General features: G+C 37.0%; 1 protein-coding gene across 4 annotated transcripts in view; it reads left to right on the top strand.

Moving 5' to 3' along the window:
* The window catches only part of R3HCC1L (R3H domain and coiled-coil containing 1 like), a 75322-nt gene extending 50900 nt beyond the window's left edge, over window positions 1-24422 (top strand). For 3 of the 4 annotated variants that reach the window (XM_045568691.1, XM_045568690.1, XM_045568689.1), the window contains 5 exons: window positions 7811-7986; window positions 13480-13550; window positions 14484-14579; window positions 15081-15221; window positions 23624-24422. In XM_045568691.1, coding sequence (XP_045424647.1) covers window positions 7811-7986; window positions 13480-13550; window positions 14484-14579; window positions 15081-15221; window positions 23624-23691 — 552 coding nt within the window. In that variant the 3' untranslated portion in view covers window positions 23692-24422. Of the gene's footprint in view, window positions 1-7810; window positions 7987-13479; window positions 13551-14483; window positions 14866-15080; window positions 15222-23623 lie in introns of those variants that run through there. The other variant, XR_006739281.1, reaches the window with a different exon arrangement.
* The last annotated feature ends 1687 nt before the right edge of the window (window positions 24423-26109 follow it).

Here is a 26109-nt window from a genome sequence, read left to right as displayed (position 1 = left end):
TTTGTTTGTATGTTGATTTAGTATCTTGCAACTTTACTGAATTTGTTTGTCAGTTCTAAGAATTTTTTGGTGAAGTCTTTTAGATTTTCTCTATATAAGATCATGTCATCTGCAAACAGGAACAGTTTCCTCTTTTCCAATTTGGATGCCTTTTATTTCTTTCTCTTTTTCTTGCTTTGTCTAGGAATTCAGTATTATGTTGAATAAGAATGGTGAAAGTGGGCATCCTATCTTGTTCCAGTTCTTAGAGGAAAGGCTTTTAGCTTTTCCCTATTCAGTGTGATGTTAGCTATGGGTTTGTCGTATATGGCTTTTATTATGTTGAGGTGTGTTCCTTCTATGCCTAATTTGTTAAGAGTTTTTATCATGAAGGGATGTTGAACTTTATTAAATGCTTTTCATGCATCTGTTGAGATGTTTGTATGATTTTTGTCCTCACTCTTGATGTGATGTAACACTTTTATTGATTTGCGTATGTTGAACCATCCTTGCATCCCTGGGATGAAACCTATTTGATCATGGTGTATTATCTTTTATGTGCTGTTGAGTACAGTTTGCTAGTATTTTGTTGAGGATTTTTGCATCTATGTTCATCAGGGATGTTGGCCTGTAGTTTTCTTTTCTTGTTACTCTGTCCTTGTGTGGTTTTGGTATCAGGGTAATTCTGGCTTCATAGAATGAATTAGGAAGAATTCCCTTCTCTTCAATTTTTTGGAATAGTTTAAGAAGAATTGGTGTTAGTTCTTTATAAGTTTGATAGAATTCAGCAGTAAGACCATCCACTCTTGGGCTTTTCTTTCTGGGGAGGTATTGTATTACTGAGTCAGTCTTGTTACCTGTTATTGGTGTGTTCAGGTTTTCTGTTTCTTCCTGGTTTAATCTTGGTAGATTGTATGTGTCCAAGAATTTATCCATTTCCTATAGGTTTTTCAGTTCATGTATAATTGTTCATAATAGTCTATAACAATCCTTAGTATTTCTGTGGTGTCAGTTGTAATTTCTCCTTTTTCATGTCTGATTTTATTGATTTGGGTCTTCTCTCCTTTTTTTTTTTTTTGGTAAGTCTAGCTAGTGGTTTATCAATTTTATTTTTTCAAAAAAACAATTTTTACTTTTGTTGATCCTTTGTAATTTTTTAGTCTCTATTTTGTTTAATTCTCCTCTCTTCTTTATTGTATCTTTCCTTCTACTAACTTTGGGTTTGATTTGCTTTTGTTTTTCTAGTTCCTTGAGGTATATTGTTAGGTTGTTTATTTGAAATCTTTCTACTTTTAAGATTTAGATGTTGATTGCAATAAACTTTCCTCTTAGCACTGCTTTTTCTGTATCCCATAGAATTTGGTATGTTGTGTTTCCAATTTCATTTGTTTCAAGAAATGTTTAAATTTCCTTCTTCATTTCTTCATTGGCCCAGTGGTCATTCAGCAGCATAGTGTTTGATTTTTGTATATTTTTACAGTTTCCAATGTTCCTCCTGTTATTGATTTCTAGTTTTATTCCATTGTGGTCTGAGAAGATACTTGATAAGATTTATATTTTTAAAAATTTGTTGAGACTTGCTTTGTGGCCTAACATTTGGTCCATCTTGGAGAATGTTCCATGTGCTGATGAAAAGAATGTATATTTTGCAGTTGGGTAAAATGTTCTGTAAATATCTGTTAGGTCCATTTGTTCTAAAGTGTGACTCCATTGTTTCTTTGCTGATTGTCTATCTAGATGATCTGTCCAATGCTATGAGTGGAGTGTTGAAGTTCCCACCTATTATTGTATTGGAGTCTATCCCTCCCTTTAGATCTAGTAATATTTGCTTTATTTATCTGGGTGCTCCAGTGTTGGGGGCATATATATTTATAATAGCATCATTATATTCTCTTGCTGAATTGATCTCTTGATCATTATGTAATGATTTTCTTTGTCTCTTTTTACAGTTTTTGACTGCAAGTCTATTTTATCTGACATAAGTATAGCTACTCCTGGTTGCTTTTGGTTTCCATTTGTATGGAATATCTTTTTGCATCCCTTCATTTTCATTTTATATGTGTCTTTATAGGTGAAGCGAGTTTCTTGTAGGCAGCATATAGTTAGGTCATTTTTTAAATCCATTCTATAATGTTTCTTTTAAGTGGGGAATTTAATCTGTTTACCTTTAAGGTTATTATTGATAGGTAAGGAGTTTTTCCTATTCCTTGTTTTTTTCTGATTGTTTTGTATATTTTTTGTTCCTTTTTTCCTCTCTTCTTGTTTATCATTGCAGTTTCTATAGTGGTAACATTTGACACTTTTCTCTTTCTAATTTTTGTGCCTGTTCTATCAGGGAGTTTTATACGTCTGTGTGTTTTCATGATGGTAGATATCGTCCTTTCTCTTACAGATGTAGGACACCTTTAAGCATATCTTGTAAGGCCAATCTAGTAGTGATGAATTCCCTCTGTTTCTGCATGTTTGGGCATGACTTTATTTCCCCTTCAGTTTTGAAGGATAGCCTTGTTGGGTAGACTGACAGCACTGCCCCCCCCCGTGCACCATGCTCTTTGAATATATCATCACATTCTCCCCTGGCCTGTAAGGTTTCTGCTGATAAATCCACTGTTAATCTGATGGAAATTCCCCTAAATGTGACTTGAAGCTTTTCTCTTCTACTTTTAGAATTTTCCCTTAGTCTTTGATTTTTTGACAGTTTGACTGTAATATGCCTTGAAGAAGACATCTCTTCTTGGGTTCAGTCTGTTTGGGGATTTTTGAGTTACCTATATCTGAATGTCTTTATCTCTTGCAAGACTTGGGAAGTTTCAGCAATTATTTCTTTAAATAGGTTTCTATGCCTTTAGCCATCTCTTCTCTTTCTGGAATTCTCAATATTTGATATTTGGTTGCTTTATGGTATCCCATTTCTTCTTCTTTTTTCTTTTTAATCTGACAAAGTTATTTAAAAAGACCTGTCTTGAAGTTCAGAAATTTTTTCTTCTGCTTGAGGTAGTCTATTGTTGAAGCTCTCAATTATATTTTTTGTTTCGTTCATTGAATTCTTCAGTTCCAAGACTGGCTTTTTTTTTTTTTTTTAAATTATCTCTATCTCTTTGTTGAATTTCTTGCTGAGACCATGAGTTGTTTTCCTGATTTCTTTATATTATTTATCTATATTCTTTTATATTTTACAGAGCTTCTTTAATATCATTATTATGAATTCTTTTCCAGGCATTTCATAGTTTTCTTTTTCATTGGAATCTGTTGGTGGAAAATTATTGTGTTCCTTTGTAAGTGTCATGTTTCCTTGGTTTTTCATATTTCTTGTGTTGATATCTGTACATCTGGTATAACGGTCACTTTTTCTGATTTTACAGATTGGCTTTTGTAGTAGGGAAAGACTTTTCTAAAGGTGTTTCTATAGTGTTAGTTTGGTAGGGCCATTTGGTTTTGATTATGGGTGGGTGCAGTAGTATAGTCTCTGTGTATTTCTTTGGCTATAATCACCGTTAGTGGTGTCTGTGAGTTCCTCAGTGGCTTAGGATGTAGTTGTTAGTAGAGGCTCTAGTGAAGCTTTGGTGGGGACAGGATGCCAGGTGGGCCAATCCTCAGGCTCCAGTGGTGGTGGTGGTGGTGGTGGGCTGGGTGTGCTGGTCCTTGGGCCTCCAGGCAGTGTACTTGGGCATCGATGGTAGCAGGTCCATGTGGGCCAATCCCCAGGTCCCTGGACAATGTGCACGGGCACTGGTGGTGGCAGGCAGGGGAGACTCATCCTCAGGCCCTCCAATGGTGTATGTAGGCACAGGGATAGTTGGTGGGGTGGGTTGATTCACAGGCCCCTGGATGGCACGCTGGGATGGCAGTTGGTGTTGGTGGTGGGGGGAGTAGGCCTGTCCTCTGGTCCCCAGAAGGTGTGCATGGATGCCTGTGGTGGTGGGCAGGGTGAGTCGATTCCTAGCCCCCTTGATGATGTGTACAGGTACTGACTTTAGGCAGGACAGGCCTGTTGTCATTCTCCCCCACTGGTATATGTGGGTGCCAGTGGACAGGGTGGGTTGATCCCTAGACCCTTGGCAGTGTACTAAGTTGCTGGTGGCAGTGGTGGTGGCAACAGGTTGGACAGACTTGTCCTCAGTCCTCCAAGAGGCGTGTATTGGCACTAGTGGTGGTGGCAGGCAGGCAGGTCATTCCTAAGGCTCCCCCTGATGGTTTGTGTGGGTGCCAGCAGTAGCAGGCAGGGCGGGCCTAATGTAGCATATTTTTATGTTTTTTGTCTGTAGGGAATAAGTGGCATGTGACTTCAAAACATTTTGATTTTCCTTTTGATGCAGAATACTAAGGATTAAACAAACAAAAACAACAGAAAATGAAAAGCTAAATGATCCATGCCTTGTTGACAGCGTGCTGTCTCCCACATCCTTTTTTCCCCTCTGCAAATAGGTATCAGGGCAATCATATCATAGTAAGTCAAGAAATATTTGTAGACTGGTTTTCAAGATCAAACTACTAGGTTGTAAGAGTTTTAAAACCCTCTATTTCGGGAAGTTAAATGGTTTTGTGGAAGCTAGTTACACATATGATGAATGCTTAGATTTCATTTATGCCTTATAAATAGCAAGATGGACCACTGGTAAAAAGCCTAAAATGTTTGTGCTTCGTAACTCAAAATTATTTACTCTGAGTCATTTGCAAACAGTTTCCCTTGGTCTATAATGGATAGATCAGACCAAACCAAATTCTAAACTTCTCCCCTTTATTTTTGCTCTTGCAGATAATCTTAGCCATAAAAAAGAAAAAAAAAATATGTGAGTCTTACAATATGAAAGTTTCACATTGGCTATGTAGGAAGTATTTATTGCCCCAATAGACTCTACAATAGGATATGATGCAAGTCACAAATGTAAGGCACATGTATAATTTTGAATTTTCTAGTAATATTAGAAAAGTAAAAAGAAACAGGTGAAATTAATAATATATTTTAATCTAATATGTTCACAATATCATTTCAACACGTAATCAACATAAGAATTTAATGAGATATATTTTATTTACGTTCTTGTTTTTGTATTAAGTCTTTGAAATCTGGTGTGTATTTTATACTTACAGCATGTCTCAGTTTGGGCTAGCCACATTTCAAGTATTCCATAGCCACATGTGACAGGCAGAGCCTACTATACTGAACAATCCAGGTCTGCTGCAAAGGTATCTACATAATCAGTACATCATATTTTAGAGCTTGTCCTGACAGCTCTCCATACCACCATGTCTAATCCCTCTGTTGTCAGTGGTCCTACTTCCCCATTCCCTTTCACAGTATTGCTCTGGTTTTCACTTTGATCTTTATACCATATTATCCTCTTCAACATTTCCCCTTTTTATGCCATATATTCCTCTCTCCTTCTCTTTGTCAAGTTTTCTTGCATGTTTTGCTAAGATTCTCAGGAGAAAAATTGCTGTTAACAATATGGCCACCTACTTCCACAGAAACATGTAGAAATGTAAGCTGCTCCCAGCAATACCAGTACTTTGGGGAAATGAAGTTCTTTCTCCTTTTAGGAAAAGTTAGGAATCCCCGATAGATAATAGTGGAGTGTGTGAGTTATAGGAAAATCTGGCCAGAAGTATGTAACTTGTGGCTTTATTTGTTCCATGAAATGTAGAATAAAAATTATGTTTTTTGCTATTGTCAACATCTTGTTTTTAATCACTATAAGCCAAAATAGTTAATAATTACCTGGGAAATGAGATAAAAGTATACAAGTTCAATTTAGCTGACCAGGTTAGATAGAGCAAGGAAGCATAATCAAATTTTCTTGCTAGACCATTCCTGTCTTTTCCTTCATTTTTATAATCAGTTCTTCAGATTTATATTTCTAAAATATTTTGTAGTTTGCATTGTATCTCTCACAGTGCATTATTTAGCCCGATTTATAAATTTACAAACATACAGTTCTTTTGTTTGATTTTTGCAGAGTAACTAAAAAAGTCATTGCCAGCAATCACAAAATGAAGGAAACAAGAGATGAGAACTTAATATTATTAAAATACTCCCCAAGGTGATTTACATATTTAATGTAATCCCTGCTGCCTGTTTTATTTTGCAGAAATAGACAAGCTGATCCTCAAATTCTAGTGGAAATGCAGGGTGCCCTAAAAAGCCAAAGTTATTTTGAAAAAGAACAAAGTTCAGGGGCTCGAATTTCATGATTCCAAAGCTTACTATAAAGCTACAGTGATCAAAACAGTGTGGCACCTGCATAAGGATTGACTTGCAAGTTATTGCAGACTCCTTGTCTCTGGGGCTCTGATTTATTCTAAATTGTTAACATTAGCCTACTGTAGACTTTTAAGAATTTGCTGAAAGTTTAGCTGATATTTTCATGCCATTTTGTGTTACGGTCACTTCTTTACATGGTCTCCCAAAGGTGAAACAGTTTATGTATTCCAGTTGTCTTTGGGAGAAACTTGTCATTCTGTGGATTTTAGTTCCTGTGATTGTATTGCAGACTCAGCTCTGATGAACTCAAGAAAAGTTAAGATTTTATAGATCAGCTGATCTTTTCTCTTGTTATGGTGGGAGTAACATTCTCTTCTGCTTTCTACATCCTAATCAGAGTAGAACTAGTACTGCTTGGCATATAGTAGATTTAGCACTTAGTTTAAATTTGTTTAAAGTAGGTTGAATTCATTGAATACTTACGTGCCAGGCAGTATGCTAAGCACTTACTACATCATCTCATTTAATTCACATACCTGTCTATGAGGTGTAGATACTATTATTATTTCTGTTTTTTAGATGTAAAACTGATGCTTAGTGAAGAAAAGGAACTAGAAGCACAGGAATAAATAAAATCTTTTACTGATGTTACTTAAGTCACCTTCCCTCCTCAATAAAAGTCTTATATCCATTTTTTACTTCCTTAAAGAGATATATCCTTGGCATTGCAAATTCTCATTTTCCTCATTTCATGGGAAAAGAGGAATATTATAAAAGAGGGACCTGGTTGGACTTTTGATTAACAGAGAGAGAGAGGGAGAAAGAGAGGAAAGATACTCTAAGGCTCTGGTAGCTTTAGGTGATTAGTAGTAGCATCTAGGTTTTGTGATAGGTGAATGACAAAATGACTGTCATGGCTTTGCTGCTGCTTTCCACTTTCCCCTTTCCTTTCTCCTGCTTCCAGTGTGAAGTAGTGAATAGCCTTCAGTTTCTTTAAGGATGGTAGAATTTTAAGTATTTTTCATTACTACTTTTATTCCTTTACTGGCCTACCATATGGGAATCCTATAAGATAGCTGTCATGCTAGGGACCTTAAGTATAATTATTTGTGCCACTTTACATTTGTCTTAAAAAATTCCTTTCTAAGCTGTCTCCTCACCCTTTAATACAGTTAACAAAAAATGAAGTTAAGAAAGTTTTCTGATTTTTGTTTAAATTTTGCTTTGTTCACTTACAGAAAAGAAAATATGATATGAGCCTGACCAATAAGCTCAATTAAAACAAATATTATTAATTCATCTTTTCAGCTATTGTCTGAGGTTCAGTTTCCATGATGTGCCATTTGTAAGTCATCATGTTAATCACTCTATTTTTTCTCACACATTGGTTGATAGATGCAAGTTAAGTTTCATACATTGCCTGTCTGCTGAAATATCAACACCTTTTCAAGTATTCCACATGTATAATATAAACTAGGTGATATCCATGAACAGAATTAATACAGAGACAATGCCAAAGGTTAAGGAATGGGAACATGGGGACAGGGAGGAGGATTATTTATGTATGGGATGATATTTATAATGCTCAGGTTTGATGTAACAATCACTTATGTGCTTCCTCCTCCCTAGTTATCAGGGAATATAAAGAACAGAGAAAACATCCAGGAACCTAGATTTGATTATTACAACCATGATGTACCTGATATTGACCTCAGTGATTGTGAATTCCCACATGTCATTGAAATTTATGACTTCCCCCAAGAATTTCGTACTGAAGACCTTCTGCGAGTTTTCTGCAGTTATCAGTAAGTATGCAAATAGTTGTGGGTGTTAGGGAAGGTAGGATGAAATTTTTAAAAAATGTCTTTTGAAAAAATCATCTCTTGTTTTTCATATTTCCTGTTTACTTTAGCATCAGTTTGGTTGATTGTCTTTTCCAGGTCCATTAGAAATCTTCTGTATCAAAATTAGTGTTTTAAGTTCCTTAAAAATGCCAGATAGCCTTTCTAGACCCCATTTTAGTATTTAAGAAGATTGTCATCAGTAATGACTTCGTGGTACATTTAGTCCATTTATATTCATTGTATTATAATTATTGCTATATTTGGATGTATTGTTAGATTTCCTGTCATCTTTGTGTGTGTGTGTTTGCTTGTCCCATCCTTTTCTAATCTCTCTTGCCACCTTTTAGATTGATTAGGTATTATTTTCTTGTATTTTTTTTTTTGAAAATGATAGTTTCTATTCTTTGGTGGTTACTCTAGAAATTACAGAATGCATTAACTTATCAGTGTCTAAAGTTAATATTGTTACCCTGTTTCTAAACACTATAGGGGCTTTTAATTTTATTCCCCATGTTTCCCTCCCCCAACTTACATGCTGTTGTGACTGTTTGATTCTTTTTTGTTTTTTATCTTTTTTCCTTTTAAACTCCATTTGTTGTTATTATTTTATATATTCAGTGTTTGGATTTACCCATTTTATACCTTTTTGCATCTCATACCTTCCATCTGAAATCAGTTTTATCCTACATGTAGCATATTCTTTAGCATTTAACTTAGTGACAATCTGCTAGTAACAAACTTAGGTTTTGTGGGTTTTTTTTTAAGTGACTATTTTAGCTTCATTCTTGAAAGGCATTTTTGCTGGGTATAAAGTTCTTAGGTTGGCAGTTATTTTTCTCTTACAAATGTGGTATTATTCTACTGTCTTCTGGCTTTCTCTGTGGATGAGAAGTCAGCTGACAGTTTAACAGCTGTCGTTTTTTTTTTTTGAGACAGAGTCTTGCTCCGTTGCCCAGGCTAGAGTGCTGTAGCATCAGCATAGTTCATAGCAACTTCAAACTCCTGGGCTCAAGTGATCCTCCTGCCTTGGCCTCCGGAGTAGCTGGGACTACAGGCATGTGCCACCACTCCCAGCTAATTTTTTCTGTTTTTTATAAAGATGATGTCTTGCTCTTGCTCTTGCTCAGGCTGGGCTTGAACTCCTAAGCTCAAACGATCCTCCCACCTCGGCCTCCCAGAATGCTAGGATTATAGGCATGAACCACCGTGCCCAGTCAACTGTCGCTTTTGAATATATTCTTTTCTCTTTGGATATTCTTAAGGATTTCTCTTTGTCTTTGGTATTTTCACTGTGATGTGGCTTTATGTAATGTGGGCTTTATGGATTTCTTTTCTCAAAATTCTGATTCAGATTATTTGGGTTTATTAAATCTGTGGATTTTGGAGAACTCTCACACATTATCTCTTTAAAATTGCCTCTACTGCAGTCTCTTTTTCACCTCCTTTAAGATATCTATTCCATGTGTATTAGACCTTCTCATTTAGTCCTCATGGTACCTGTCTTCTCACACATTCCATCTGTTTGTCTCTGTTACATTCTGAATAATTTCTTTAGCTATGGTTTCCAGATCACTCATATTTTTCTTCAGCTTTGGTTAAGTGCTGTTAAAATTGAGTTTTAAAATTGAGTTTTATTATGTTTTTTATTTTTCATAGTTCTCTGTTTTTCAAATTTGCATGGTCATTTTTTACAGTTTGTTTTCTCAAATATTTTCAAGATTTTTAAAAATATTTCTTTAAGTATATTAAATGTACACTTTCTGTTAATAGTCTCTGGTAATTCCTTTACCCAAACTCCTTTTAGTTCTGTTTCTGGTATTTTTGTTTGTTTCTGTAAATTCTTGCTTACAGTTCCTTGCTTTTTGTTGGATTTAGTTATTTTTTACTGTGAGCTATGATTTTCCTTGGAATTTTATTTATGGGAATTGAGGCCTACACTGAAAGAGTTTTTCCTGAGAGGGTATGTAACAGTCCAGGCGCACTCTAACTCAAATGATTGATTTGAGGTTTTTCTGGCCACTCAGAAGTAGTCAAATGGAGAGTGATTTAAAAAATTATTATATGTCTCCACTATTTTATTTTAACACATATAAATGTCTATTCACTTGCCAGTCTTTTGATGTGGTGCCAAGTTCCCTCCCCCCGCACACTTTTTTTTTTAAGTTATTGGTGTATTGATAGAAGAGTTATTGTAAGTCACCCTTCTGATATCTCATCTACAATTTAGTGTCATTTCTTTAAAGTAGAGCAAGAATTTTAACATACCTTCAGAGTCAACTCAGTACATATTCCTTATAGGCTAAAATGTTTTCTTTGTCTTTTGTAGGTGTTTTGCCCAAATATAATTGATAATTTTTTTGGGTGCTTTTTTTTTAGTGACTTTATCTTTCTCTAGTCTTCCAAAGCATTTGACCTAAGTTTTTGTATGTTTGTTGGTTTGTTTGTTTTTTGAGACAGGGTCTCATTCTGTTGCTTGGGCTAGAGTGCAGTGGCATCATCATAGCTCACTGCAACCTCAAACTCCTGGACTCAAGTGATCCTCCTGCCTCAGCCTCCTGAGTAGTGGGGACTATAGGCATGCACCACCACGCCTGGCCAGTTTTTCTTATTTTTTGTAGAGATGGGGGTCTTGCTAAGTTGCCCAGGCTGATTTTGAACTCCTGGCCTCAAACAATCCTCCCGTCTCAGCCTCCCAAAGTGCTAGTATTACAGGCATGAGCCCCTGCACTTGGCCTTGACTAAGTCTTTATAGAAATAACTACTCTTTTTTATACTCATATTTCATTGGTTTAATTTTATTTAATTAAATTATATAGTCAGAATATCAAGTCGAGCTGATTCAAGTGGGATTCAGAACAATTGCACTAAGTTTTGGCATGTATATAGTTGATACACGTATTATAGGAGAAGGTAAAAGAGTCAAAAGTATACCTCTGTGTTTCTAGGTTCAGTAATAAAGAGATAATCCAGAAATGAAGTTAGTAATAAAAAGATTTTCAGGATCTGGAAGAAAGTCAGTATCATGAAGGATTGATTATACTTATATTTCAATCCCGATATTACAAATGACCCAGGTCTGTTGTGTGATGTAACAAATTTAAATTTAAAATTCAGTTCATGTACATCTTCAGTTTGTAAGGTTCTATATCAGTTAGGGTATAGCCCCTAACTTTTTCTTAAAGGACCCGATAATAAATATTTTAGAAAACTCTGCTGTTGTTACACAGTAGCAGCCATAGATAATAAATAAACGAGTGTGGCTGTAAAATAAAACTTCATTTATAGAAACAAGTGTTCTGTTTTTATATAAAGTTCTAGAACAAACAAAACTACCTAGCAGCTATGTACTTGTTAATCAGTTAAACTTGATTGAGGGCAAGTATCAGTTCTATAACAAAGAAAGAAGGGGTGAATGGATCCTAGAGGACAGTTAATCTCTTCTCTACCATAAACTTTAAATATATAGTATAGGTCATTCAGTCTAATTCATTACAGTTAAGAGCCAGTATCAGGCCTATTCAGTATAAAGTTCATAACATTTTTAAGAGCAATCAATGAGATTAAATCCCAAATTAGAACTACCTTAGATTGTCATTAATAACAATTCTTATAATCAAGGATCATTTTGTTGATGTCTAGAATTTTTTGAATATTGTTAATTCTTATGAATTATTTACTTCTCTTTGCTTTGCTTCTTCCTAATCTTACCTGCAAGATCATTTTTCTGTCAAATTCAAAAATATTCTCAAAAGAGAAGAATTTTAAAGGATTTTGAAATTCTGAAGTCTGAAAGACCCTCCCAAACCCAGCTAGGTTTTTTCCCATCCTTTTTGTATATAGACTTCTACTATTGAACTTTTTCACAGTCTCCAACCCTGTAGTTACTTCATCTCATGATCACATTTGCCCTTATATTCAGGAAATTCTCTAACCTTCAAAGCCTACTTTATTCCTTTTTCCCTGAAAGGAATTTTTTTCTTGAATGATCATTGAAGAGAGGTGATACTTTAGCAGTTGTCTTTTTTCTTTATAGTGAGTTGTAAAAATTAAAAAAAAAAAAAAAAAAGGCCCTGGTGCAAAAGCCTAATAATGCCTGTAAGTCAAATACCAGACTCAACTTCATATTTCAATCATCTTTATCTGTGTTAATACTCTTAATAATAAAAATACTGAGCATCATTCATTTATTAAATGCTCACCGAGTGCTCAGCACCATGTTCTAGGACTTGTCATGAATGATCTCATTTCCTTTTTCACAACAACTTGAAGTCAAAAGAGATTAAGCCTGCCCAAAGTTTCAAGGTAGCAGAAGCTAGAGTGCCGTGGTGTCAGCCTAGCTCATAGCAACCTCAAACTCCTGGGCTCAAGTGATCATCCTGCTTCAGCCTCCCAAGTAGCTGGGACTACAGGCGTGCACCATGACATACAACTAATGTTTCTGTTTTTAGTAGAGGTGGGGTCTCATTCTTGCTCAGGCTGGTCTTGAACTCCCAAGCTCAAGCGATCTTCCCACCTCGGCCTCCCATAGTGCTAGGATTGCAGGCGTGAGCCATGGTGCCCGGAAGGTAGCAGAATCAGTCCATTTATATCTGACCCTCAAACTTTTGCTCTTTCCACTGAACTATATTGAGGCCATGAGCAAGTTTTAAGCTTGTAGCTGGAAAGTATAACTCTTATGTCATCATCCTGATATTCCTTATGCTCACTGTGTAGCTCTGCTCCAAAATAAAAGTGTTTTTCTAGTCCTTAAATGTTCATTCTTTTGATTCTTTCTAATCTGGTGTGATATTTCTCTTATCATGATTTCTTTTATCCTAAGTTTTTCTGACTTTGCCACAATTCTTTTCTATTCTCCCCCCACTCACTTTTTTTTTACCTCCCCTCTGCAATAAGAAAGAATAGATCAGCCTTTATGATTTTATTAGTAGTTGTCCTTTTTTCCTATTACTTGACTTTTTAAAAATTTGAATGACATCTTAACAATCTCTCTTTGTCTCTCTCCCTCTCTGTCTGTCTCTCTCTCTCTCTCAAGGATAGAGTTTACATTTGCATTAAATCCAGGTGACCTTGTCTGTCTACCTCCTCCTCTTATATTCTTCTACCCCTCCTCTGCTTCCTCTTTCCATCTCTTCTTGTTCGCTGCCCATAAGAACATCTCTTGTAAATAGTGCATTAAATACTTTATCTCCCCAAGGGACTTGTGAGGATTAATTAGTTGATGTCTATAAAATGGCTGAGAATGTAAAACACTCCTGGGTAGTTCTATGGTGGTATTATTGCTTTTAAAATTCAGTGGCTTCTTATGTCCTCCAAGCTGTTTTTTGTGTCATCACCCCCATTCCACCTGTTTAGTGTTTTTCTATCTCATGAAATACTTTATGAGATTCTATTTGAAAGATGTTTCATAAAAGTAAATTTTATCTTAGGAAATAAAATTGTTTTCTTTTGTTGCAGAAAGAAAGGATTTGATATTAAATGGGTGGATGATACACATGCGCTAGGAGTATTTTCCAGTCCAATTACAGGTATTCACCCAATAGATTTCAGTGTTCCTTTCTTATTGTCCATTTTCTCATGCTACTTTTTCCTATTTCCGTTCTGTTCCAGCCAGTTGGCATTTTATTCAGCCAATGTAGGTAATAGGACAGATGCAGGTTTTTGAGGCATGGTACTTTTGTACCCATGTGCTTCTCCTCTCCTTTTTCACCTTATTTCAATGGTATTTGAAGAGATAGTCAACTCCTTCCACCATTATTTGCACACATAACTGTCACTCGTGATAGTGCATAAATAAGTTACAGGTAGAGATTTAAGACCAGTGGGACTAAATCTTAACAACATTTGTGATTTTTTTTTTCTCCCAGACATATGAATTTGAAGTAGCCCTTTAACCTCTTCAGTAAGAAATTGTAGTACCTACACTCTGAATATATAATTGGGCCTTTTTTTTTTTTCAAACATACATGTTTGGCCTCATGATAGATCTGATGCAGAGGCATTCAGAGAAATTAGAGGTGTTGGAACGTTGGTTCCCGTCTGAACCACCTAAAGTACAGGTCTGTGAACTTACTCTGTAAAGGGCCAAATAGTAAATACAATATTTTAGGCTTTGGGGCATAATGTCTCTGTCATTACTTAACTCTGCTATTGAACAAGAAAGCGGCCATAGACAATATACAAACAAGTGGTCATGGCTCTGTTTCAGTAAAATTTCATTTACAAAACCACATGGCTGGTTATATTTGATCACATAGCCATAGTTCGCTGATCCTTGATCTAAAATAATCACTGCCAAGTTGTTTCTCACAGATTTTTTAGATGTTACCGTCTCTTTTGCTTGCCGTGGAAAAAAAAAGCATAACATCTAAGAAATGCTTTATAAGAATGAGCCCTAAATTTTTTGTTCGTATCACTCCACTTCATGTCTTCTACTTCGAAATATTTATTCCTCTTTGCAGCTCGTGATGCGCTAGGTATTAAACACACCATGGTGAAGATCCGGCCCTTGTCACAGGCCACAAGAGCAGCCAAGGCCAAAGCTAGAGCTTATGCTGGTAAGCTCATAACCTCTGGAGTATTTTTCTTATTGATGGTGGTGTTATTGTTCTTTCCAGCAGTTTTACAATATCAAGACTTCTAAAGACATATCATTTTTATTTTTAGTGTTAAAAGAAGTATGTTTTTAAGGAAAAAAAGAAAAGAGAAATGGCCATGTTGGAAATGTGGCATCTGAGTAGCCACTTGGAGAGTGTGAGATACTAACTGCAAGCAATGCAGCAACCAGTTTCTGATGACATCCCTGCCTAGTTTACCTCTGTGTTTAGCAGTTTGATAGTCACTGTAAGAAATTGTGTTAATGCAGATAATGAAACCAGGGTTGTTTGTGCTTTGCTATGTTAATTTCCTCTGATCATCATCTATCAGGCTTGTATTAATTACTGCTGATGCAGCCCTTGTTAGTCTATTTTGTATGTTAATTACTGAGTTAAATCACTTGGAGCTGGAGTGCTTTCTCTTCTTTACTCCCTCCTACTCCCTCCTTCTCTTCCATTCAGAGTTCCTCCAGCCAGCAAAGGAACGTCCTGAGACTTCAGCAGCCCTGGCCAGAAGGTTAGTCATCGGTGCCCTTGGGGTTCGAAGTAAGCAGAGCAAAACAGAACGGGAAGCCGAACTCAAGAAACTGCAAGAAGCCCGAGGTGAGTTGAAGGGATAGTGCTCTTCTCTAGTCCCTCTAGAGCTCACTGTAAGGCACATGTTAAAAAAAAAAATGAAGCCCATTCCATTTTGTCATTTCCATTTCCTAGAAGCCTCCCAAGTGTGTAGAAATTTTCATGCCTTATAATCAGGAAGAAGACATTTCAGAATTTGTCTGCCTGTTCCACACTCTAAGGCACCCTAATCCATGCTCCTGTTGTTGTTTTCCAAGAGAGGTTTGGCCTTCTCAGCTCATCCTTGGCTTTTTCTGCAGTTTTTGCTCTAAAACTCTGAGAAAAATTTTCCTGTGAAGACATAATAGTCTTCTAGGCAGAAAACATTGTTTGCTGTAGTTTTACTGGGCTGTGATTACCATGAAGTTGCCATGATGTTATCAAATAGTTTAGATCTGAGGAAGAAGACAAATTAAGGAAAAACCAGCAAGTGACATCGATGTTAATAACTGTAGGAGGTATTTTTGTCTTTTTAAGACAATCCTGAGTGGCTCCATTAGAGTACATCTAGATTTACCTGTCTTCTGATTATTTTCCAGGATCCAAGAGCACTCAGAGAAATATTTCCACTGATTCACAAGCAGAGTTTTTCTTTCCTTATAGTTTGGAGTTGAGGTTAAAATCTGTCTTCTCCCTTTATAGGCTGTTGAATTGTATGTAAAGGTTTGGGACTCCAGCTTGGCACTAAAGTACTTTTTATCAACCTTTAGGCTTTAGACAGTCTCATTCCCTTAGCCCACAATCTGTGGAATCTGTGAAGGCAATTTATTCTGAAAATTCTACTTACCGAAAAGTAAATTCATTTTTCCATTAAATGAATTGAAGTTTCAAACTCCTTGTTTATTGCAAGTCTAACAAGGCCATTAATACTTACTGCCCTCTCTGCTTTGGTGATAGCAGGCAGCTTGCAGACTCTCAGCTGCACTGGTCAGATAACTGTGACAATGTGTGTCATGGCAGATGCTAGAGTTTCAGAGTTGAACCCAACTAATTTTCGAAACTTTAATGATTATAATGAGGCAGTGTTGGTTTTTCTCAATGAATTGTTCACTCAAAGGCCTCTTACAGACTATAGAAACAGAAGAGGATTCCTCTGGCCTTTATAGATGGCAATAACAGAACTAGATTAAAGAAGAATGTGTAATATTGTTAACCCTTTATTAATTGGTTATCTCTGAAGAAAATGATTTCTATGTGATAACCACAGTTATCTCAAAAGATTTATAAAGCATAATAACAGTGACATCTATATAAAAGAGATATGACTCCTTTTGCAATGTGTCATGCTTCCCTATGGGTGCAATATCACCTGTTATCTCTACAGATACTGCACCAGTTGTTTTACATGGATATTATTTCAGTATTCCCCTCTCTTTCTCTGGAGGCACATCAGCATGCAGCTCCACTTGGAGTATTTGTTTTAAATGTCTAGGTGTACAAAGGACATTTCACTGATGCAATTATAAATGAGACTGTTGGCTAAGAAGATACCCTATTTCCTAAAGAAGGCCTTTATTTGTGAATAGAGACCCACTGTGATGAGTTCCTTCTACCCATTGGTGCGAGGCTGTATGGATTATAGAGGACTCCTCCTTTATTATGCTCCAGAACTGTCCCATTCTTCATATCTGATGAGATGCATCTGGAAAGTTTCCTGATGTATCTCTTTCTGGCATCTTTCTGTATTGGGCACATATTCATGAGCTTGCCTACCTGGAGCCCAAGGCTTCTTATTTAAAGATTTTTTTTTTCCTGTGGAAAGTAAAAGTACTGTTTAGGTATTAAGCAGAAGATTTTTTTTTTCCAAATCTTTTCTTCCACTGGACAAGGAGAGATCAATACAGCATAGTTGATAGCATTTGTTAGACTCGAATCAGACTGCCGAGGTCCACATCTTAGCTCTGCTATTTACTGGCTGTGTGACCTTGAGCAAATTACTTACTCTCTGGAGGCCTCTGTTTCATTATCCATAAAATGGAAATCAACTGAGATAATCCATGAAAGATATGTAGTCATCTTCAAAAACCATAGGAACTCCCTTATTCCTTTTCTATAAGTGTTAGCTGTTGCTGTTTTTATTAGTGACAGTAGCAGTATCATTATATAGTGAATCCAGCACAGATTCTAGTGCATGCTTTTTGTCATTACTCTTTATTTTAAAATTCCTATATTCTGTCAATGCCATTTAGCATTCACTGAGCATCTGCCCTGTGCAAAGCATTGTGTTCCCTATTTAGGAGAATTAGAGAGATGGCAAGATTTTGTTCCTCTCCTTAAGACTTACAGTGTAGTGGGGATATTTGCCTTGAGTAGGGAAGAAAATATGTACCTCTTTTAGGTATTTTAAGCAATCATTTTTCCTCTTCATTTCTAAAGATTTTTAGATTAAAAACCATAAAAAGGTTTTTGTTGTTTAAAAGGACTAGAAGGAAACTCCAAGCAATCAATGTAACATATGATGGTATTGTGTTATGGTAAGGCTGTGATGGGTGGTATTATCTCAAGTTTAGAGCTGGCCCAGAGAAGTTAAGTAACTGTCCTAAGGTCACCTAGGTGGTAAAATGAGAGGAAGCATTTGAATATACGCCTCTCTAGTTAAAACCCATGCTCCTTCTATCATTCTGTAATTCCCCATGAAGGACTGATGGGGTAATTTTTTGTCTCTGAAAAATATATAAATTTTTTTAAAAGTCTCCAGAAAATGAAATGTGTCAAGCTTCTTTTTAGTTACTTGTATGAGTGGTTAGCAGCTTTTCACTGTCAGAAAAATCGTCCTTAGGTCTAACTTAAATCTACATGATGGTTTAAACCAGTTTCCTCTTCTTTTTTTCTGAGTAGAAATAGAGAACATCCAAACACCATTCTGTTCTAAAACCTTTAACTATAAAAATCAAGGACGGATCATTTAGGAATGAGGGAATCTAGGCTGTAATAGAGCTTTTGCTATTAACTAGCTGTGTGGCCGTGGGCAAGTGAAACATACCTCTCTGTGCCCTAGTTTCCAACAAAGTGAAAGTAATGTTTATCCTACCTAATTATGAAGAATTTTTTGAGCACAACATAAGGTAACATATGTAAAGATGTTTAGAAAGGTGCTTTACAAATTCAGGATATTATTTTTTATGTTGGGAATTTAGTGTTCATTATAACATGAGCTAGTAGTGACAAATATGTATTCTATACTGCTGTTCCCTATCCATTGCATGTGGTAGATATTGCTAAATCAATCATGACCTTCTTTCTTAGTGAGTTTTGACATGGCCATTGCCAATTGATCATAATTAAGCAAAGGGATTAAAATGTATATACTATCCTAGTATAGGTACTTACATATGCTTCCAAGCTTTCTTTCTCCTACTTGAAGAGTTCTGCTGTCTGGCACAGTGCCTGGGACATAAAAAGATACTCAATACATGTTCATTGATGGAATACATGAATGACATTGGTTACTTTAGTTTTTCTTCATGACTTCACTTGAACACTTTCTCAGTCCTCAAACCGTGATTTTCTTTATAAAACCCGGAGTTAGATGTGGCATATGAAACCCTCTTAAATAATGAATTTGGAATTTGTGATTTTGAGTTTTAAATACTTTCCTGCTAGATTTTTCACCATACTTTTGATAGTCTTACTTTTTAAATGAGAGGTCTATGCCTTTGTCCTTAAAAAGGAGATTCAGAATTTAAAGCTCTTGAAAGAATCGAGAAGGAAGTACCCCAATCATTTTAAGCAAAGCGCATCATATAGGTGAGGAGGAAGAGAGCTTTAGTATGTAGTCTCTAAACATGGGGAAAATATCTTTTGGTCCAGTAGCATGTATAACAGATTATTAGATCTACACTAAGAGTGGGAAATGGAATTACAGATCATTCTTGAGTGCTTTGTATTTCACTTAATCACATGTTTTAAACCAGTGATTCATACTAAATGATAAAGACACATTTTTAAGACCAAACTCATGAATATGTGTAAAAATTTCTCATGTTCCACTTATTCACATACTTGATTCCTACCTAAAATTGGAGATGGCTATCCTTTCCTCTCAGAATAAGCTACCTTCTCATTTTCAATGCCTGCTATAATTTTATTTTATAATTTATTTCCATTCAACTCTTGGGGGTATGTGATTATTGGTTCTTAAAGGTCATCTTTTGGGTCACAGGCCTGAAAGGCAAGAGTAAGTAAACAATAATCCTTTTATCTAGTTCAATTAATTAAATGACTAACAACTTAAAACCATCTTTATAAGATACTTCATCAACTGCAATAAAACAAATTTAATCATCGTTGCTACTTTCTGGAATCCTTTTTAGGTTCTCCGTTATTCTGCCTTAAAGGGCAGTGCTGCATTGCTGATTCATAATCTAGGTCTTAGAATATTTTCTTGGTGTCTCTTCTCCCCTAATGTCTGAAGTTCCCTTCATTGCTAACCATATTTTCTTTTGTTTTAATGGGATATTTTTTTTTCCCGAGATGCTGCATTTACCCATTGTTTTTAGTATTAAACTTACTTTCTGCCTAGATCAGAGATGAAAATGTTAACATAAGACTAACTGACCAGGTCACCAGCTATTGCTACAATAAACAATACATGGTTCCTTGTGTTGACACTTAATACATTGATAACCATTCTGCTCTCCAGAGTTAAATGCTCCTTTATGTGGTCAAACTACATTTTTCCAGTGTATTAATGATTATATAAATACTTGGTAAACGTAAAATCTAAAACGTTGCTAAAATTAAGAGATTACTTAGCTTACTTATCCTTGATCAACCAAGTCTGTCACTTCATAAAAGAAGGTAATTATAATAGATTAGTTTGACCAGATGTGTTCTTCACAAAGCATCTTGATTGTTAATCTCTAGGTGGCCACAAGTGGATTTTGCGATGAGTTTTTCTTAGGTGTAGAAGCAAATTTTGGAAGTCTTTTCATTTACATCCCTTTTCTTTTCTTTTTTTTTTTTTTTTTTTGAGACAGACTCTCACTTTGTTGCCCGGGCTAGAGTGAGTGCTGTGGCGTCAGCCTAGATCACAGCAACCTCAAACTCCTGGGCTTAAGCAATCCTGCTGCCTCAGCCTCCCGAGTAGCTGGGACTACAGGCATGCACCACCATGCCCGGCTAATTTTTTCTATATATATTTTTAGTTGTCCAGATAATTTATTTCTATTTTTAGTAGAGATGGGGTCTCGCTCAGGATGCTCTCCAACTCCTGACCTCGAGCAATCCACCCGCCTCGGCCTCCCAGAGGGCTAGGATTACAGGCATGAGCCACCGCGCCCGGCCTACATCCCTTTTCTTTCTTTCTTTTTCTTTAACCATGACATCAAACTGGCCCTTTTTCAATCTTCAGTTCTTTCTGTTCCTTTAGTGAGAAGTGGTAACTAACTGCACCATGATTTCAATCAACTCATTTGATATAGTCATTTCTATTGATTTATTTATGATACTAGAGAATGAAAGTCTTCGAGACCAGCTTATGTGAATGCTTAGGTTAATTGTTTTGTGCTAAATTATCTATTCTCCCCTAGTTCCTTGCCCTTATGCTGCTGTTGGGCTTTCTCTTTACTTAGTTCCCTTTTTAATTGTTGGAGATAATAGGAGCCTTCTTTCATGCGATTTATCAGTTATTACCTGCTTTCCTGTCTCTTTAATAAAAGGAAAACATGTTTCTTTATCTTTCTGTCAATATATTTTTTCACATTTTTTCATTTGTAGATATTTTCAGATAATGCTTGTTAAGAATTAAGGACCTGGGGTGGGATGGTGCTCACGCCTGTAATCCTAGCACTCTGGGAGGCCGAGGTGGGTGGATCGTTTGAGCTCAGGAGTTCGAGACCAGCCTGAGCAAGAGTGAGACCCTGTCTCTACTAAAAATAGAAATTATCTGGACAACTAAAAATATATAGAAAAAATTAGCTGGGCATGGTGGTGCATGCCTGTAGTCCCAGCTACTGGGAAGGCTGAGGCAGGAGGATCACTTGAGGCCAGGAGTTTGAGGTTGCTGTGAGCTAGGCTGATGCCACGGCACCCTAACCCGGGCAACAAAGTGAGACTCTGTCTCAAAAAAAAAAAAAAAAAAGACCAGCCTAAGCAAGAGCGAGACCTCATGTCTAATAAAAACAGAAAAACTTAGCCGGGCATTGTGGTGTGCACCTGTAGTCCCAGCTACTTGGGATGCTGAGGCAAGATAATAGCTTGAGCCCAGGAGTTTAAGGTTGCTGTGAGCTAGGCTGATGCCATGGCTATCTAGGCTGGGCAACAGAGCAAGATTCTGTCTCAAATAAATAAGGACCTGGGTTCTAGCTTCAGTTCCTTCAGACTGTGTAACCTTAGGCAAGTCACTTAAGCTCTCAAAACTTCCATTTCCTCATGTTTAAAATGAAATTATTTTTAAGTCCTATTCTATTTCATGTTCTGTATTTCTAAAATTTATGCCTTGTATTTTCACTATTGCTTTATGCTTCTCAATTTGTCTTCCTACTCTTACTAGTTTTTTCATATGATTTACCATCAGAATTTACTCCTGCAGTATTTTATTAAAAAGCATTAGGGTGAGGAATGCTTCAGAACTCTGAACTTTTCAAATTTTAGAAAGGTGATATGGTATTTATAATATGTTTCATAACACCAAAATCAGTCATATTAAATATTTCTGTAGCAAAGGGTATGACTATTCACATTAAATGGGACATATGAAGACTATAAACAGCCTCATATCCTTTCAGGTTAGATTTGCCATCATCAATCAGTTTTGGCCCTAAGCTTTTAAAAATAAAAGAATGTTATTTTCTGAACTGTTTTGATTTTGAAACTATGGATTATTGGCCAATCATATTTTTCTACTGCTCCTGGATTTCTTTTCTTGTAACTTCTTATCTTACCTTTATGATTTAAGTTTCATGCCTTATTGAAAAACTTGAGTTCTAATAATTCACTTTTCTGGTTTCTTCACTTTTGCTTGGAATCTAGAACCAGTTTTTGATTGCTTTCATTGAAGGCTGCCTTTGTCCTTAGACTCCCTCCTAACTTCTTCATGTTTATAAGAATTAAAACTGCACTGCCTTCCAAAGAAATCCTGGAATTCTTTAGACAAGCCAGTTATCCTTTTTGCTGTCTCCTGGAGAATCCCAGTTCAGTTCAAGCCTGCTCTCGTCCCAGGACGCTGTGTTAACCACCAGCTTTCAGTTTGCAATTTGCTGACCCCCATTTTTTGCCTCATGTAACTTTGCTGCTGTATTCAGATAATGCCACAAGATGGTGCCCAAATAGCAGTGAATTTCTCTTTCTTACATTTCCAAGTGCCAGTCAGCTTCCTAACCAACTTCTTTGCCCTTAAAGTATAGTCAAATATAATACAGGAATTTGTAAGGGATTCTGCTGATTTGGAAAGATATGTCAAAATAGCAAGTGTTAACTCTAAACTCACCTTAATTTCTGTAATCCCCCTGGTTCATGACTTGGAAAATTTTTACAGCCATTGTCAATCTGGAACAGTGGCCTTTGGAAGGAAGCATTTAAGCTTATCAATGATTTAGGCTTTTCACCATTTTGTGGTATTAAGATAAAGGACCAGCCATGCAGCTAGAACTGGTATTTTGGCACCTAAAGAAGTGCTTGGGCCACTAAACCAGGTATGGTCTGTACTTTCTCAGGTCTTGGTGAAAGTGTTAAATGGAGAGCCAAACTTCTATATTAAAACTGAAGATGGATTACCCAGATTTGTACATTTTTGTTGTTGTTTTTAGAAATAGTCTTTAGCTTTCCTCCATTATATGTGGTCATTTTTCCATATTGGAATTGTATATTCCAGAAGATTTCTGGCTTATGGGAAGTGCTCTGAAAATACTGAAATTTGGTTTGCCTCTGAAATACCTTTTCAGTAAGGTTGTAGAGGGGAGATATGATTAGCCCAAGGCCTACTATTTCCATTGAGCAACATGGTAGAAGAAGAATATCAACACATACTCTTGATCCCTATTGAAATATTTGTAAAGAGCAGTAAACTGGGAATAATGGGCAATTATATTGACACACTAAACACAGTTAAAAAGTAGAATTAAAATAAATATGTATCGGCAAGACTAGAATCTGGCATCTTGCTAGATTCTGACTTATTCTGTATACTTTTAATTTCTGTTAGCCCCAGGTCTTTCTCTTTCTATCATATAGCAATAAATGTAAAGACTTATGGTAATATCATATCTACTTATAGTGCACTTGGAAAGTTAAAGGTATTAACTCTGGAACTCAGGTAAGAGAGCCCAGGTCCTGGGCCCTAGGATACCCAGTTGTCTCATGATTAAAGTTTGCCTTGTAATTTGGATTAAGGGAAAGTCATTGGTCATGTGAAGTTATACAACCATGTTTAACAATGCTCTTATTTACAGAGAGAAAACGGTTGGAAGCCAAGCAACGGGAAGACATCTGGGAAGGCAGAGACCAGTCTGCAGTTTGAACATAATGAAAGGGATAATTCCGTGAATCAGAAAATGTTTCCATAGTCTTCAGATAAGAGGATCCTTCCAGAGCTCTGTGTACATGCAGATGTGTATGTTATAGAGATAAAGAGATCAAGACAAGGACTGACTGGGTATCGAAAGAAGATAGACGCCTGTCTTCACCCCTAAATGCAGTTCTTTGGAATTGTCCTACTGTGGTGAGGATAGCAGCCATCAGCTAGGAAGAAACATGGAAGATGTGACTTCTAAGAGTCCTCTGGACAGGGCAAGTCATGTTAGCGTGGGTCACACTTCCATGATGTTTAAAACATACAGAACAGAACAGAGGATTCAAACCTGCAATGATGGGAGATTTAGGCCCTGCAGAGACAGGGCATTCCTTACTACCTGACAAAGTTGAGAGAAGCAGTATTGGGAGCAGGGGAGGGGGCGGGTAGGGAGCAGTTAGTACCAAGAGACAGAGCAGTGTCTGGTGTACTTGGTATACACAGAAGCTACACCGCCGGTTCCAGAACTCCAAAGTTGGTGAACTGCAGCACATGTGGGTATTCAGACTCCAGAGTTTGTACTGAGCTCAGTGCCTGGGGCTCTTCCAGCTGCACAGCAGCCAGGGGGCATGCCAGCTTCATTCTTAGTAAGCCAGCCTTTGGGAGCTGTGTGCCAGTTCCAGTTTAAGCAGTTATATCATGTTGTAAGAGGGAGACATTAAAGCCCATTTTATGACATACATTGTTCTGTTATTTGTCAATTTTGTCATTCCCACAAAGAAATAGGAGGGTAGCTGTCTTCTTATCTTCATGGCTATGATGCTGCGGATGGGTTAGATGGTTTTGTTGCTTTTATTGAACCCTTCTGGGTAGAGAGCCCATCATCTCTCTGCCTCAGAGTATACTACAAAAATGACTATCCTGGGATTGCTATGTGGTAGTTCCTTTTCCCTTTCTCATTCTCCTTGTGCAGCCCTACACCAACCTCTTGCCTTTTGCCATCTCTGTCCAATCTGGCATCCTGCAGAAGACATCTGGCACACAGCGTGTTCTTGGTATGAGCTTCTCAGCCTGTGCCAGAGGCATTTGGCAAGCAGCATCAGACTATCTATTACAGTGACGAGCAGGCAGGATAAAATAAACACCTTTCGGCAGTAAGAGATTTCCTAAAGGACATGGGCAAGTCAGAGCCATCATCTCATATATACATTCTCAGTGTTTTTAGAAAGTAGTTCTGCACTGAAGAAATGGTAGCACTAGACCTTAAGCTGCTGACTTGGCAAGAAAGTGTCTCATTGTGCTTTCAACTAGGGCAACAGCCTCATTTTTTAATGATTTAGTGCCCATGACAATGATGGATTATTAGCATTGCCTAGAACATGGTGGAATGGGACTCTGTTCAAATGTTTCTTAAATGACACTGGCCTTGGGTCTTAGTTCTGACCCAAATATCCCTCCTGCTATTCAGGTCTTAGAGCCCTCTCATAGTTCCTCAGCATTGTTTTTCTCATTCTTGGTTGGTTCTGTGTGCCCCTTATTCATGTTCAGTGACTCCATGCCAAGTTTGGAGATTAAATAAGTTGTTCTCTTGACCCTCTGTCCAGTACCCCTCTCTTTGGCTTATAGCTGCAGGACTTGTGCTTTCTGTCTTCACGGAACACACTTCTCTAAGATAGGCAGGTCTGTTAGAATGGCATGGCTGCATTTGAAAGGAAATGCAGGGAATTGCAGCCACACTTCATACTTAAGGGTATACCTCTGAGCCATACCTTTGCTCTGCTTTGATTTTTCAAGGCCAAGAGTAACCTTGGACAGTAAACAAGACATGAATGCTCCTCTCATTTGCCTGTGAGGGTAGTCTCCTTTCTGACTACATTATAGCTTTTAGGGACATTGTTAATGACAACATATAGCCCCATGTTTCTTACCTAGTTTTCTTATAGTCCTCATAATTTCACGATGTTACTTTGATTCTCATCTTAATGCTATAGCCTATCCTTTTTTTTCAGCTAAAAATCAGCCACCTCTAACTTTCAGATTAATCCTTATAGCCAGACCCAATTTTTTTTTTTTCAGCCAACACTTAAAATTTAGGGAGTGCAGCTGCTTCTACCATTAGTAGAGAATGTGCTTTTTAGTTATATTACTAAGTAGTGGGATTGATGTATACTAGCCAGAGGTAAGGGGTGGTGCCATGGCCTAGTACAGACTATATCAAGCTTGTCCAGATGGGAATCAAATCCTTGGCCATATCTAAACCATGCCTTTACAACCTGGGTTAGCTAGAGAGCGCCATGGGCTCCTTTGTTATTCAGGAAGACAGCTAAGTATACTCTCTGCTGTGCATATATGTTCCTTCATATGTGCCGAACATCTAAATCCCAGGATCACCTGGAATTTATATTAGGGACTTTTCCCATGAGTTCA

The sequence above is a fragment of the Lemur catta genome, chromosome 14 (genome assembly GCF_020740605.2).
Source record: "Lemur catta isolate mLemCat1 chromosome 14, mLemCat1.pri, whole genome shotgun sequence".
Lineage (NCBI taxonomy): Eukaryota > Metazoa > Chordata > Mammalia > Primates > Lemuridae > Lemur > Lemur catta.
This window is presented reverse-complemented; position numbering and strand designations above follow the sequence as displayed.